Genomic DNA, 17,352 nt, shown 5'->3' with positions numbered 1-17,352 from the left:
CAAGATTTAAAGCAATCTACCAGGCCAAGCTGCTTTTTTTTTTTAGCAGCATGCAGAGAATGCACATAAAAATATTAAAACACTGTTCAAGAGTGAAGGGAGCCCATGTATGAAACACTGATATTTACCAAATGTCTCAGCTGTCCATTAATCTAAAATGTCTTACACCCCTTTTAAGGGTAGGGTCACATCTGCAGATTATATGCGCTGTGGATGTGGCAACGGCAGTCACAAGAGCGAGCTCCCTCTTGTGTCCACTCCTAGCTGCAGATTTCTCGCTGTAGACACAATGGTGGAGATTAGAGATGAGCGAACTTACAGTAAATTCGATTCGTCACGAACTTCTCGGCTCGGCAGTTGATGACTTTTCCTGCGTAAATTAGTTCAGCTTTCCGGTGCTCCGATGGGCTGGAAAAGGTGGATACAGTCCTAGGAAATAGTCTCCTAGGACTGTATCCACCTTTTCTAGCCCACGGGAGCACCTGAAAGCTGAACTAATTTATGCAGGAAAAGTCATCAACTGCCGAGCCGAGAAGTTCGTGACGAATCGAATTTACTGTAAGTTCGCTCATCTCTAGTGGAGATTTATCAAAACTTGTGCAGAGCAAAGTGGAGTAGTTGCCCATAACAACCAGACTGCCTCTTTCATTATTTGCTTTGAGCAACTGCACCACTTTTGCTTTGCACAGGTTTTGAAACATCTCCCCCAAGGCCTGAAAATGGCTTCTGTATGACTCAAACCAAAATGGGCACTGCAGGAACTTTTTATATGTCGTCAAGACAGAAGAAGCAGGGAGAAGTGCATGCTTAGCACGTTCTGTACCTGCTCATAATGTAAGTCTATGGGACTGTCTCGCTCACATAGAGCAGGAAGAGAAGCATGCAGCAGCAAGCTTCTCTCCCTACTCATTCTAATGTTTGATTGGGGTCTGCTCAAACACCAATTGATAAAAAAAAAAAAAAAAAACGACTTTTTATTTTTATTAACATCAGGCTAACTAAAGTGATTCATCTCGTAAAACAGTGGAATCTTTTACAGCCTTAAAGAATGCTTGTTTAGGATACAGGCATTTTAGACCTTGTACTTCTCCCTTTGTTTTTTATATCTAGAGGTGAATAATTAGAATTCACTTTGTGATTCTTTTTATGTTGCTCCAAATCTTTCTTTTTAGCAAAGGCTTTACCACAGGTTTTGCATTTAAGCAATGAAAAGTTTTTGGTCACCTTAACTTCAATGCCTGTATCACCCCCATCGTTTTTTTTGCTGGAGGATGAGGACTGATCTTTTTTTGAAGTAGCTCTTTTACCTTTCTCTTGCTCGTGATGTCTCTTTGAAGCTTTATCCATAATACTCTCAATTGGCTTCTTTACGGCTCGACTTTCCAAGTTTGACGTTATTTTAATCAGAGCACGCTGAGTCTTTTTGTGAACAACTGTTATGTGCCGGATAACATCACGCTTCCGACGAGTCTCGTACGAGCAAAGAGGACATCTGTAAAATTTTACAAAGATGCAGTTTCCGTCTGTATGCAGCTCTATGTGTTTCGCCAGGTTCTGCTTAGAAGTAAATTGTCTTTTGCAGAGTTTACAGTAAAGTTGCTTAAAATCAAAGCCTGCTGATAATTTAGGCTTTCGACACTTCTTTTTGTCACTGGCAGGGGAAGAAACAGTTTTAGGAGAATCTCCATCTGATTTTGTTTTATTTTTTGCTGATGCACTCTTTTTTTCCATGGTTGCCCCCTTAGATTCATTTTGAGGGGAACTTGTGCCAGAATTTGAGGTGGAGTCTTCAAGTTTTATTTTACCATTTGTGATCGCAACATGTCCTTCATCTGATTTGGCCTTATTTTCTGCTTGAGTTGTCTTATGTACTACTTGCATATGCTTCTTCTGTAAGTATTTTGAGGTGTATCGTCTATTGCAAATAGAACAACTAAAAGATGCAAGACTAAAATTAGACTTTGACGATTTTTTTGTCCGGGAAATAGTGTTCACTCCTTTTTTGGGTGTTGAAATTTCAGAAATCATACCTTTACTAGATTTTACATTACTTTCTGTTGACAAATATTCTCGTCTCATACCCTTATGAACTTCATCAATGTGTCTCCTTGTATTGGCCTTAGTAGCAAATGATTTCTGGCATATATGACAGCTTTTACCTGTTGAATGGATTTTAATGGAAAGCCCTTTTGAAGATGACAAATGTGTGTTTCGTGGTACCTCAATGAATTTTTTAATATCTTCCAACTTTTTCTTGTGTACTCTTTTAATGTGACGACGAATGCTCCTTCTACAATTAAAATCTTTCTTACAAACACGACATGTAAACGGATTGCTACTGCTAACTTTCTTAACAGATTTTCCAACAAAATTAGAAACACTTTGTTTCCCTACATTTGAAAAACTAGAAGAATCCTCCATTGCGGCATTCTCTGAAGGTGAAATCACAGTTTCTGTTTCTAAAGTCAATGTCGGTTGAGAGGCAGGGTCAGATGTCTCCTCTTGACTGTCAGCAGAGTCTGGCATATTGGCAGTGAAGTTTACTTCACTAGCAGGCTTAACAATCTGAAACACTGCATTCCTATTTGTCTGTATAGCTTCTAATTGTATGACAACCTCTGGACTGTTTGCACTTGGGTAAACTGACTCAACTAGATCTTTTGCTACTTCACTTTGATTATTCCTATTTGAAGCATCTGTATGAAAAAACAAATAAGGATCAAACATCAAATTATGTGCGCAACATATTGGAATGCTATGTAAGATTGCTTATATCATATTATCTCCTCCTGCATAAATTCCTTACTCTTCAGATCATGACATCTTATAGGAATACGGTCATCTTATAGGAATACAGATGACAACCATACTTACCTGACCCTGTTCCGTGGCCCCGCTATCTTGCTCTGTATCTTCTGTTCTGAAGCCGGTCTTGGGACATGGGCGGAACTTCCTGATGTCACCGCTGCTGTTTCCCCAGGCCTGCTCGCAACGGGGACCAGCAGATAAACAGCAGCGATGGTGTCAGGAAGATCTGCCTGTGCCCCGAGCCTACCTGATGAACAGAAGATATGTAGCAAGATAGCGGGACAACAGGATCATGTAACAGGGACATTTAAGTATGGTTGTCATTAGCATCACCCGCACTACAGACCTGTACCAACAGGTTAGTGAGTGTAACACTGATGATATTTTTTTCTATTTTGGTTAAAGAACAACTATCTGTAAAACTAATAGTATAGTTTCCTAAATCTGGAAATGAATGTAAAGCAATAATTGTGTTTCCCTACTACTATTAATGTTTAACTTCGTACACAATTGCACATGCAGGATTCAGCTATAAGTAAAATAATGTACTAGAGACACAAAAGCGTTAACAGCTGTTAATTGATACAAAAGAACACATACGCTAGTAGATCCTGGACAAAATAATTTTATACAACATATTTTACTGCAAACAGTGTGGTAACATCCATCAGGTTCTCTCTTCACACTAAAATATCCATCACAAAACAGGCCTTCACTGCTTTCATGTTCAGGCACAGTTCCAAATCATCGGCTCAATAAATGATGTTACAAAATGTAAGACTGTGTACACACTAAATATTTTGGTCAGTATTTTCTTCCCAAATCCAAATACATGGACAGCAAAAACTATAATGGATAGATTTGCCCCTGTGTTCCGGACTCTTAGCTAAAAAAAAAAATACTGACCAAAATCCAGACTAACACTTTGTTGCATCATTTACTGAGCCCATGATGGGATAACTTGGTGAGTCTAGCCTAAAGCTATAAATGTTTATTAATAATGGGGAGAATAATATTCACAAAAGCTTATTATATAAGCTCATAGCACAGAATCAGGGCTGTGGAGTGGGACGAAATTTTGGGTACCTGGAGTCTGAGATGGCAAACAATGCACCGACTCCTGCTAAATTTAGATTGGAATAAAAAAAAAAAAAAGCAAGTTTAACCCCTTAAGGACCGGAGGTTTTTCCGTTTTTGCATTTTCGTTTTTTGCTCCTTGCCTTTAAAAAATCATAACTCTTTCAAATTTACACCTAAAAATCCATATGATGGCTTATTTTTTGCGCCACCAATTCTACTTTGTAATGACGTCAGTCATTTTGCCCAAAAATCTATGGTGAAGCGGGAAAAAAAATCATTGTGCGACAAAATTGAAAAAAAAAACGCTGTTTTGTAACTTTTGGGGGCTTCCGTTTCTACGTAGTACATTTTTCGGTAAAAATGACACCTGATATGTATTCTGTAGGTCCATACGATTAAAATGATACCCTACTTATATAGGTTTGATTTTGTCGGACTTCTGGAAAAAATCATAACTACATGCAGGAAAATTAATACGTTTAAAATTGTCATCTTCTGACCCCTATAACTTTTTTATTTTTCCGTGTATGGGGCGGTATGAGGGCTCATTTTTTGCGCCGTGATCTGAAGTTTTTAACGGTACCATTTTTGCATTGATAGGACTTATTGATCACTTTTTATTCATTTTTAAATGATATAAAAAGTGACCAAAAATGCACTATTTTGGACTTTGGAATTTTTTTGCGCGCACGCCATTGACCGAGCGGTTTAATTAATGATATATTTTTATAATTCGGACATTTCCGCACGCGGTGATACCACATATGTTTATTTTTATTTTTATTTACACTGTGTTTTTTTTTTTATTGGAAAAGGGGGGTGATTCAAACTTTTAATAGGGGAGGAGTTAAATGATCTTTATTCACTTTTTTTTTGCACTTTTTTTTTGCAGTGTTATAGGTCCCATAGGGACCTATAACACTGCACACACTGATCTTCTATGTTGATCACTGGTTTCTCATAAGAAACCAGTGATCAACGATTCTGCCGGATGACTGCTCATGCCTGGATCTCAGGCACTGAGCAGTCATTCGGCGATCGGACAGCGAGGAGGCAGGTAGGGGCCCTCCCGCTGTCCTGTCAGCTGTTCGGGATGCCGCGATTTCACCGCGGCTATCCCGAACAGCCCACTGAGCTAGCCGGGATGCTTTCGGTTTCACTTTAGACGCGGCGTTCAACTTTGAACGCCGCGTCTAAAGGGTTAATAGCGCGCGGCACAGCGATCAATGCCGCGCGCTATTAGCCACGGGTCCCGGCCGTTGTTAGAGGCCGGGCCCGACCCGCTATGACGCGGGGCCACGCCGTGGCCCCGCGTTATAGATCGGGAGTGGACACATGACGTTCCAGTACGTCATGTGTCCTTAAGGGGTTAAATGACTTCTCTACTGTAAGAATAAAGACCAATGCATGCAGTGCCTCACGTAACCACAAAACAAACACGTTAAGTGACCGTGAAGAAGCATGCTTTTCATGTGCTTTACTATATGGCACACAACGCACAATTAGGAGCGGCAATACTTATACTTTCCATAGTGTTGTGTTCTGCTGTTACAGGGAACCCATGGGTAACCAGGACCCACGGCTAATGACGGACATTGCCGATCGGGCTGATGTCCGGCATTAACTCTTTAGACCCGGCGATCAAAGTTGATCGCCACGTCTAAAGTGAAAGTAAAAGCTTCCCTGCAGCTCAGTAAAACCGTGATGTCCCGATCAGCTAGAACGCAACAGGACCTGTGCATCTGATCGGCGATTGATTGCTTCATGACTGAAATCCAGGCTTTAGCAATCAACCACTGATAACACTGATCAATGCATTGCAATGCAATGGAAGGGATCAGTGCATTGAATCAATGTACTGCATGTTTATAGTCCCCTATTGGGGCTATAACATAAAAAATAAAAAAGTGAAAAAAAATAAAAAAAAGGTAATAAAGCTAATAAAAGTTTGAATCGCCCCCCTTTTTGCCATAAAAAATAAATAAATAAATAAATAAATAAATAAATATAAGCATGTGGTATCAACGTGCGTAAATGTTCGAACTATACAAATATATCAATAATTAAACCGCACGGTCAATGGCGTACACGTAAATAAAAATTACAAAGTCCAAAATAGCATATTTTGGTCACTTTTTATACCATAAAAAATGAATAAAAAGCGATCAAAAAGTCCAATCAAAACAAAAATGGTACCGATAAAAACTTCAGATCACAGCGCAAAAAATTTGCACTAAGAGTGTCTGTTTCCTACAGTCCCTAATTTAAGACTGGTAAAGCTTAATGTCTACAACAGGGATACAGTATGGAAGGATTTTTAAGGCTGGATCCAAAGAGAAGCAAAAGTATAAAAAAAAAGACTGGTACAAAAGCTGCAATGCCAGTAATTTCATCCAGTTTCATTACATCAATAATTTTATTTCTTTACTATTTTTAACAGCAACAAACTTACCTTCATCCACATGCAGCTTGGATACACAGTAAAACTGTTTGTGTGTGATCAGATTGGGCAATCCTCGAAAAAGGCTGCGGCAAGATTTACATTCAAATATAGTATCTACTTCTCGTAAGAGCATCAGTCTAAGCTGTTTTGTGCCTATAAAAAGCAAATAAAATAAACTGAATGAAAAATAAATATACACAAAGCTGTTAGCTGCTTCTTAATCGAATATTCAAAAGATAAAGGGTAAAATACAGAACAAATCAGACATTAATTCCAATTTAATAATGGGAAAAAGATTGCTAAATTTTCATATGTATCCTCCTGACAATTGTGAACATCATAAAAACACTTCTAACCACCCAAAAGTATTTCCTACACATATATAGTGTAAATGCATTCTATCTAATAAGTTCTTAGTTATCACACTGATCCATCTATGGACATGCATAAAGTGTTCTCAATTGGGAAAGGGAATAAAGACTCCTATAGTAATTTGACATGCTCAATTGTTTATTCATCTGACATGAGGTCACCAGACACATGTTCAGGGTTGCGAACACTTAACTAAAATTTCGGACAGCCTAAATTGTTAAATGGTCACTCTCATTAAAACAAATTTTTGCTATTGCACTTCTTATATTGAATTGTACCATAACTACTTCACTCATAAAAAAAATATTCCTAATATACTTTGTTTAAAAAAAAATGAAGTTTTCTATGTTTTATTTTTGCTTAAAAAAAGAGCACATTTCCCCCAGTTTCATACACAGACTTTCGACCGAAGCCCAAACACAGAAAGTGCAGCCTGGAGTGCTGAGGGGGGGGGGGGTGTCCAGCCTCATCCAATCATAGCTCCTCTCACACTTTACTGCCATATGCTGTTGGTTGGACACACCCCTCAGCACTCCAGGCTGCACTTCCTGTGTTTGGGCTTCGGTCCTAAGTCTGTATATAAGATGGGGGGAAATGTGCTCTTAAGCTATTTAAGCAAAATAAAACATAGAAAACTAATATCGATGTATCACATGTCATTTTAAAGTAAACTCCCGCTCCCATTAGCAGATTTATTATAAAAGCACTGAACCCTTTTAAGTCTGTTACTGTGCAGTGGCTGGTTGTATGCCATAGATCTCAGCTGTTTAATGCCAGCTGACTGGCACAAATCATAGTAAATTTAATGCACCCACGTTTTCAATTATGACATTTTTACAACATGAACAGCATTTGGTAACTGTATACTAATTGTGCATCAACATGTATACAGTGTTATAGACCCAATGGATGCAAAAAGAATATTCAAAAGAGCTACTGTTGGCTAATTTATAGTCTACTGGGTGCATTTTAAGCTCTCATTGGAAAGCCATAACTAGCTAACTACGGCCTAATAGTCTGCTTATCAGCTAGTTAACCTCTTTAAGAAGACAGAGGAAAATGATATCAGGAGCTAAAAGGGCACAATCCTTGGTAAGAATCACACCATCTACCTACGTGGTATAGATTTCTAACATATTCTAGATTTTAACAACATTAGTAAATATTTAGGTAAAAATATGATATAACCTACCTGATCTGAAACATTCAATAATTTGTTGTATGCCAGACTTTGAAGTCTGAACAGGCTGTTGTAATAAAGGTGGGTCTCCAGGCTCTACAGCATTTTCTGTAACGCAGAAATAATCCACACAACATTTAGTAAAAAAATGTATTGATAGGCAAGTGAAAACACTATTTTTCAGAATTTTTTTTACATAATACAGATTTTATGACAGCAATGTCTAGCAATAACATAATATTTTTAACACCTGGCTGTTTCAGAAAAATCATAGTTTAAAAATGCCACTGTAAGTAGTCATGGGGGGCTGTCCTGCAGGCTCTCCGCCCCAGAGGGAGCGGGAAACTGGATCTAAGTGTATTGGGGGATATTAAAATAGAAAATGATAAATCTACCTCGACATATAGATCTTAGAGGCTCTATTTGTCTCAATATAAGATACAACTTACTGATAACATAATATGATGTGAGTGAAGTAGTTAAGTACAATTCAATATGAGACATGGGTTACCCCAAGATTAGTCAGTGTATGGGTTCAATGTCAACACACTGGAACTGGGGATGATTTATTAAGAAATCACCAGCTCATCAACAGGGACTAACTATCCCATGGAGAACAAGTGATATTATTGGTATAGATTTACAGTCACTCATACATAAATGGTATATTACTGGTAAAGTGACATAGGTATATAGCCATCCATACACAAAGGTTGATATCCACCTAAACAATAATTGAGCACAAGAAGCCAATTTCTAATACCTTTTTAATGACATAGGGGATCCATATGTAATGGGGAATTAAATGGAACCAGTCATTAGTAATAATAATTTAAGTGTACCTGTCACATCTCACAAACATTTTTTATATGTTAGTACCTAATCCTGACCTTGAACATCTAATTTTTATTCCTCTATCCAAGATTTCTAACCTCTTTCCATTAGCTCACAGTGTTAGAAATCCTCTCAGGGGAAGGTGGAGTGTCCCTCCCTTGTGGTGGTGGGAGGTGATTGGTGTGTCTGCTCATGCAGCCTTGTCCATAAGTCATCTCTTATACATGACTCATGGACAAGCCTGATGCTGCTTCAGGACTGGCAAGTGTCCCAAAAGGTCTTTAATTTTCATCAGTAACAACGTTTTTGAATCTGACAGTGCCTATTTAAATAGGTTATAGATTAGCCTATTTGAATTACATTTAGAATATACTTCTTAATAAAATTTTGTAACTTAATGTGTTAAATTAACCCCTAAAGGTCTGGCCACCAGGAGTCCTTCTTCTGGTCCTGCCTGCAGTCCTGCTTACAGATAGTCTCTTGCTGCAGTCTGGCAGAGACAAAAGTCAGGAAATGCAGGTGGGACCTCAGCTCAGGAGTGAATTGAGTGTATAGAGCTGAATATTTAATAATTGAGCTAGACTGTAGAGTTGTGGTGCCTTCAGTGGCTAGTGCTGAATAGTTCAGCTCCCTTTGCAAGCTGCTGGGCAAAGCTCACACACTGTAGAGTTCAGCACCGGCTGTGTGTAGCAGAGTGAGCAGGCTTCAGATGATGTCACGCCTGTTAGGGAATGCCCCATCCCAGGTAGAAACAAAAAAGCACAATATGAAGGTAGAAAAAAAAAATATCTGGGAGGATTACAATATGTATCAAGCTCATGACAGGTACTCTTTAATAGAAGAATAGTGCAGTAGGCACTTCATTACAGATGGGAGTGTAAGTTTTTTTCCTTGTGCATTGCAGAGCACCTCTTCGTATGAAGCGGCACATGCAAAGACAGGAAGACATGGCAAGACCTCATCTTAGTGCACTGACATGCACAGGGAGTATGACACAAAGGCAGCCAATAGAATGATTTGTTTACATCCATTGACGCGTTTAGCGGTAATACTGGCTAGCAATCGTAGATGACATGGAGAGGAGAGTATATCAAATTGGTAAGTAATCAGCCTGCTGATTGTTATATAAACCTATCCCACTAAGTAAGGTATTTTTCTGTAGATTAATTAGCCGTAGACATATGGCATGTGTGGAAATGTCAGATGACATCAGTGCACTGTAATAGAAAACAGAACTCTGCCATGATATTCCTTGCTGTCCATTTGTCTCTTTGATAAAGCCACCCTCAAGAGATGAAACATGTAGGAGTTAGGCAGGGTATTAGGTTTTACTAAGCAATCTCGCAGACCTCTTCTATAATTAAGAGCAGTTTGGATGGTTACTGTAGATCATTTTTAGATTTAATCCTGCGGCGTTGTGATGAGCCAAATATAACAACAGGCTTCTGATCAATCATTAGTATAAAGTGTATACCAGACACTGTTCAACACAAACCTGTATCTATTAAAGAGATTAAATCTTGAGTTTAAAGACATAATTGTAACCCCGGCTGGTGTATCACATTAGGTTATATCATCAGAGAGTCTGACAAACAGAGAATATTTACATCATCATACGTGTGTGACCTATCAATATATTTATACTCAGATGCAATAGCACAGAGACACATCTTATGTCAATGGTAAAGAGACAAATCAATCTTTTATTAGTTAAAAGCAATAAACATTACATTTAATTGTAGGTTAATTGTTGGATATATTGTAGCGGCTTTAACCCATAACAGATGCAGCCAATTTTCATTTTGTATGAAATATAAATAAAAAAAAAGCAATTCTGCAACTTTTTCAACCAATCACTGTGCTGTTAAACTGACAACTTTTATCTGAGGGTAATGGTGAATACAGTGATGCCAATTGACATAGCTTTTAAAGGTTTGTTATTTGCCCGTAATCTGTAGTTTTTCAGTACCATTTTGGAGTATATGGGACATTTTGGTCAGCAATTCTGGAGTATATGGGACATTTTGGTCAGATTGGGAGACCCTGGGGGCCATTCAACTGGCCCACGACGACCAATCCCCTTTCCAGGAAACTGTTCATCTAGGAATGCTCGGACCTGACACCCATAATGTGGTGGTGCACCATCTTGCTGGAAAAAATCAGGGAACGTGCCAGCTTCAGTGCATAAAGAGGGAAACCCATCAAAGTGGATTGGTCGTCGTGGGCCATTTGAATGGCCCCCAAGGTCTCCCGATCTGACCCCCTTAGACTTTTATCTTTGGGGTCATCTGAAGGCAATTGTCTATGCTGTGACGATATGAAATTTGCAGTAGGGATCGACCGATATCGTTTTTTTAGGGCCGATACCGATAATCGGTGGAGGTTAGGGCCGATAGCCGATAACTTATACCGATATTCCGGTATAAGTTATCGGCTATTCATCCCCCCTAGACACCGCTGCAGAACATTGATTTAAAGCGGGAGTCGCGGTGCGGTGCAGGCGGAGCATTATCGGCAAAATCGTGATTATCGGCCGATCCCTAATGTGCAGCACCTGAAACTACGGATAGTGGAAGCCTGTGCTAGCATTTCTCCTGCGGTGTTGCTATCAGTGTGTGAGAAGAGTGGGAGAAGAGGGTTGCATTGACAATCCAACACAATGGGCAGCACATTGAACACCTTTTATAAGTGGTCAGAAACTTGTAAATAACTCATGAAAGAAGAAAGTTACGTTAAAACCAAGCACATCATTGTTTTTCTTGTGAAATTCCCAATAAGTTTGATGTGTCACATGACCCTCTTCCTAATGAAAAAACAAAAGTTGGATTCACAATGGCAGACTTCAAAATGGCCGCCATGGTCACCACCCATCTTGAAAAGTTTCCCCCCTCACATATACAAGTATGCCACAAATAGGAAGTTAATATCACCAACCATTCCCATTTTATTAAAGTGTATCCATATAAATGTCCCACCCTGTATAATAATAACTAAATCCCCCCTCTCCCATTTTTTTTAGTAAAAAAAAAATAAACATTTGATAACGCTACATGCAGAAATGTCCAAATTATAAAAGGGGTACTCCGGCGCTAAACATCTTATCCCCTACCCAAAGGATAGGGGATAAGATGCCAGATAGCAGGGTCCCGTCGCTGGGGACCCCCAGGATCTCTGCTGCACGGCTTCGCCCCCTCATGACATCACGGTCCACCCTCTCAATACAGATCTATGGGAGGGGGCGTGGTGGCCGTCATGCCCCCTAACATAGACTTGCATTATGGGGGCGGGCCTTGATGTTACGAGGGGGTGGAGCCGTGGTGTCACAATGCTCCGGCCCCTGTATCGCCAGTCATTAAGCACAGTGAGAGTTTGCTCTGTGCAGTAATAATAGCGGAGTGCTGCAGCAGAGATCCTGGGGGTCCCCAGATGCGGGACCCCCGTGATCTGACATCTTATTCCCTATCCTTTGGATAGGGGATAAGATGCTATAGACAGAGTACCCCTTTAAGTATACTCCAAAATTCTATATAGTCCGTGATTTGTGGTCACATCACATCCAAGAAAATTGGAATAAAACGTTATCAGTCATATATGCACAGAAGTGGTACCACTAAAACGGAAAAATAAAAATTTAGAGGGGTCATAATACAGCAATTTTAAACATACTTCTTTTGTTTTAAAAGTTTAACTTTTTTTTTTTTTTTTTACAAGCCGTACAATAACAGTAAAGTTATGCAAACATTTTATATATTTTTAAATGGCAAAATGGTACTGACCCAGATAACATGTCATTTTTACCATAAAGTGAACTCCATAAAAACACCACCCCTCAAAAGTTGCAAAACTGCAGTTTCCTTTTCACACACTCTGTTGCGCTGTACATTTTATGGTAAAATGAAAGGTGTCATCACAAATCACAAGCCCTTAAAAAGTAAGCCCAGGGGTGTGGAAATTTAATTTAAAAAAAACTACTTGTCCCTCATGATGATCTACTTGTCCTGGCCAATTTTCGCTTTTACGCTCTCGTTTTTTTCCTCCTCGCCCTATAATAGCCATAACTACCTACTAAAATGATACCTTTTAATTTTTCAATAAAATATGCTCCAAAACAAAAAATATATATATATGATCAGTGAAGTGAAAATGAAATAATAAAAGATAACTTTGCAGATTTGGTGGTTTTCTTTTCTACGCCATTTACCTTGTGGTTGAGCTAACATGTTATTTTGATACTTTAGGTCGCCTGATTACAGCAATACCAGATTTGTATAGTTTCCATCATGTTTTACTAATTTAGAATTCAGAACTTTTTAGAATTTTTTTAATTGCCATTTTTTGATCCCTGTAGCTTTAAAAAAAAAAAAAAGAATTCCGCATACCAGGCTGTTTGAGGGCCAATTTTTTGTGCCAAAAATCAGTTTTTTGTATCGGTACCATTTTGGTATTGATCTGACTTTTTAATCGCTTTTTAACTTTTTCTGAGATATTATAAAAATTGCAATTCTGTGGTTTGGCATTTTTTTTTAATTTTTTTTTACACATTTACGTCATTTACCGTATGGGATACATAATGTTATATTTTAATAATTCGTACAATTACGCATGCAGTGATACTAAATATTAGAGATGAGTGAACTTACAGTAAATTCGGTTCGTCACGAACTTCTCAGCTCGGCGGTTGCTGACTTTTCCTGCATAAATTTAGTTCAGCTTTCCGGTGGGCTGGAAAAGGTGGATACAGTCCTAGGAAAGAGTCTCCTAGGAGTGTATCCACCTTTTCCAGCCCACGGGAGCACCTGAAAGCTGAACTAATTTATGCAGGAAAAGTCAGCAATCGCCGAGCCGAGAAGTTCGTGGCGAATCGAATTTACTGTAAGTTCGCTCATCTCTACTAAATATGTTATGTTTACATGTTTTTAAATAGGAAAGGGGGGGGGGGGATTTGAAGGGGGGGGGGGTAATGTGTGTCTTTTAAACTTTTATTAACTTTTTTTTTGTTTGTTTGTTTTTTTACACTTTATTAGACTTTTAGGAGCAATCACTAGATTCCTCATACAGATCAATAGAGTTCTATTGAACTCCGTTGATCTCTGTGCTCTGTGATCCATTGATAGAGCCTAGTCCAGCCAGAATCTATCAATGACAGAGCCACGGGACAGCAGGGAACAGAGGTAAGCCCTCCGGCTACCTCTATAGTGGATCGCTCAATCACCCAACCCCCCCCCCCCCACCCCCCCCGGGGGGGGGGGGGGGCGATCCACCCCACTAGCCCACCAGGGAGCATTCACATGTCCCTTTACTCGACGTTGTCAGCTCTGACAATGGCGTTCTAAAGGGTTAATAGCCAGCCGCAGAGTACCGAGAACAGCCGGGGGCTGCAGAGTTTGGAGCGGGCAGCTCGCTCCATACAGACTGCTGAGCGCCGCCGTGCTTGTCAGGTGCGGCCCTGCTTGCTCGAAGCTGGGCTAAGGGCCGGAAAAATTCACTTGGCCGGCATCCGGAACTGCATGTCCCGGGCGTTGGGCGATAGGAATTTCACATCCCTGAAGCCCTCATATGGGTCTGAACATGGAGAAACAAAAGAGTTATGTGACCTAAAAGACCAGAAGGAAAAATTAAAAAGCAAATAAGCTGCTGCGTCCTCAAAACAATATGGGCTGTGCCCTAAGGGAATAAAGGTTTTTTGTTACATGGTTATACCAGTTCAATCTTTCGGCCCAGGCCAGAAAGGGGAACTACCACAGTTTAAACTGCACACCACCCACCAGGATTTCTGGAATTGTAACTCTCAATGGGACTTACAGTGGTAGCAGCATTTATGTACCCCAGCTGCTTGCCCGAAGTCAAAGGAGTGGACTATCAGAAGGATGCTGTGAAGTTGCATCGGACCAACGTAACTGGTAAGTATTGTTTTATTTTTTTTATGTTGCCAAATAGATTGTATACCGTAATTCTTATATAGTGGCAGTGTGGGGGACATAACTATGCTAAAAGGACAGTGTGGGGGACATTACTATGTTATAGAAACAGTGTGGGGGACCTAACTATAATATAGAGACAGTGTGGGGGACCCTAACTATAATATCGGAACAGTGTGGGGACCTAACTATAATATATGGACAGTGTGGGGGTCCTAACTACTATGAAGGGACATGGTGACTAGACAATGTAAGGGATTTAACTACCATATGGGAGCACAAAGGGGGCCCAACTACAATATGTGGGCACAGAGAAGGGCTAACTACGATATGGAGGCACAGAGGGGACCTAACTGCTATATGAGTGCACAGAATTAGGCTTAACTATCATATGGGAGCACCAAGTGGAATTGTGCTGAAGTGAGGAGATTAATATGTTTGTCTGGCAGATTCTGTGGAGAAGAGTTGTGGCCGGGAGAAGTCTTCAAAATTCCACAGGCCAGAAAAGTGAACGCCAAACAAAACAAGACTTTCACTTGATGTAACTGTAATCACTTATACTGTCTGTATAGACTGTGCACACCTGGTATCTACCTCTTTATGGTCACTGTATGGCGGGATTATAGGTATAGGTCTTTGTACAGTGGATATTATTCAGTAGCATTATGGTAGTAATAGTTATTAGAAAGTGGTTGTGGGGATAATATTGTCCTTTGTTTACTGGTAACATTGGTACAGAATGGTGATTATAAGGGGAATTTATGAAATCTGTACTTGCTTCTTGTTGACTTTAGAGCAAAAAAAGTCACGGTGAAAGTGGAGGTCGTGTTCCAAATTTATCAAACGGCACACAGACTTTGATGACTGACCACAGAACTGCTCTGGTTAAATATCACAGAGTAGTGGCGGCCCATGTGACCGTTGAATTAAATGTCGCAAGAACCTGAATACAATGTCGCATTGAGTTATATAGGGCAGGGTTGAATTTCCCTGTGATATCTTCTAAATCTGGCCTGAGCAGCGTTTGTGAGGCTTTTCACAAAACGTTGCACATAATAAATTAATGACCACTGCACAAAGTGATCTACATATAACACTTTATGGTCAGGAAATTTAAACAGTCTAAACTAAATGTCACAGAAAAAGTTGCACAGGGCCAGCCCGCGACTTTTCTTGTGACAAATTTAGAGGAAAAAAAAGCAGTCATAATAGCTTGATAAATTCCCCTCAATATTCCCACTTGTATACAGGTATTATTGGTCACAGTATTTAAGATTTGGTCAGAAACAGTATAATGGTGATATTTTCTCCTTGTATACTGGTATTATTGATAATATTGCGTCAGCATACAGGATATTCCTCCTTTGTCACCTATGTGTTTGAGGGGTGCTGGGGTGGGTTCCTAAATCTAGTTTGAATAGTTCCTAAACCCATTAAACTTTACTAGCCTAAAATTTGTTGGAGATTTAGTTGACTAAAATCTGAGGGACATTTTTGTCCACTAAAATATGACAAAGACTAAAATTTTGCAGATGACTAAAATATGACTAGATCTAAAATAAAATTTGTCAAAATATTACGACTAAAACTAAAATTAAATTGGCCACAACAAACCCTTATGCGTAGACGGCGAGACATCACCAGACCATACTGCATTCAAGATTAAATACCGAAAAACAATAAATAGCCAATGTTATTTCAATAACGTCCCATATTTAATAGCCTAGATCATTCCTAACTGATTTTTACATTACCTAATTTACTAAAAAAAAAACTCCCTTGTAAATACCATTGTTCCTACTGTATGTAGAAAGTGTTGCCTCCTAAATGTAATCTCCCCCCCCCCCCCCTCTTTAGACTGAAGGTTTGTCGTCAGTATTGCCATTAACCGTATTTCAGTGCTTACCGTAATCTTTTTCTTGCTGTAGCTGTGCCTTTCATTTCTGCTCACATAGCACATTGCAAGCCCAGGGCACCAACAACCCCCTTTCTTCTCCACATGCCATATACTGTAGTGTACAGTGAATATATTCTGCCAGCACAATGCCAGCCTGTTCAGGCAAGTGTAGTTACACTAGCATAAAGTCACTGCAAAGCAGAGACCAGTACGTGCTGTAATGTAATTGGCCAGACAAGAAACGAAAAGGAAATCCTTATGAAAAGGAAATCTAAAATTGAAGAAAATGAAAAATAGCTGTGCATAATTGAGGAGACTCTTGGGCCTCAATAAAAGCAGTGACAGCACTAAAATTATGTCGCAATTTCGGGGGGTTAAAAGAGTATCGGCCCCATTCATCTAGTTGCAGGTGCAGTACTCCTATCACCAAGCTGAACTCAGAACAGGACACTGGTGAATGACTGACACGTAAGACTAGCAGCACGCTGGTGATGTCACCCCACCACTTGCCTTAACAGGCGAGTTTCAGATGCTAGTGCACAATATGACTCAGGGATGTGGAAATCCTATCGCCCGACGCCCGGGACAAGTAGTTTTGAGCGCTGGGCAGGTGGATTTGTCATAGATTTAGCCCTGTATCGGGCTAGCAGTGACAGACCGACATCCCCCGTATTTTTCTTTAACGCCGGTGTGAGGTGCAGGAGCCGATGAAAGTCTGCACCTCACACCGGTGCTCAAAGTGTATGGAGGGGGCGGTGGCGGCCCCTAACTGATTTCAGTAGCCAGGGGCCGCTGCTCAGAGCACCCCCAGCCGGTGTGA

General features: G+C 39.9%; 1 protein-coding gene across 2 annotated transcripts in view; it reads right to left on the bottom strand.

Moving 5' to 3' along the window:
- Positions 1-522: 522 nt before the first annotated feature.
- ZNF800 (zinc finger protein 800) overlaps positions 523-17,352 on the bottom strand; it is a 46,605-nt gene continuing 29,775 nt past the window's right edge. For both annotated transcript variants that reach the window (XM_056573765.1, XM_056573764.1), the window contains 3 exons: positions 7,896-7,991; positions 6,341-6,484; positions 523-2,696 (listed from right to left, as the gene is read on the bottom strand). In XM_056573765.1, the coding sequence (XP_056429740.1) occupies positions 1,057-2,696; positions 6,341-6,484; positions 7,896-7,991 (1,880 nt within the window). In that variant the 3' untranslated portion in view covers positions 523-1,056. The remainder of the gene's footprint in view (positions 2,697-6,340; positions 6,485-7,895; positions 7,992-17,352) is intronic.

Source organism: Hyla sarda, chromosome 4 (assembly GCF_029499605.1).
Source record: "Hyla sarda isolate aHylSar1 chromosome 4, aHylSar1.hap1, whole genome shotgun sequence".
Taxonomy (NCBI): Eukaryota; Metazoa; Chordata; class Amphibia; order Anura; family Hylidae; genus Hyla; species Hyla sarda.
Note: the sequence above shows the minus strand (reverse complement) of the source record. Positions and strands in the feature narration are given on the sequence as shown.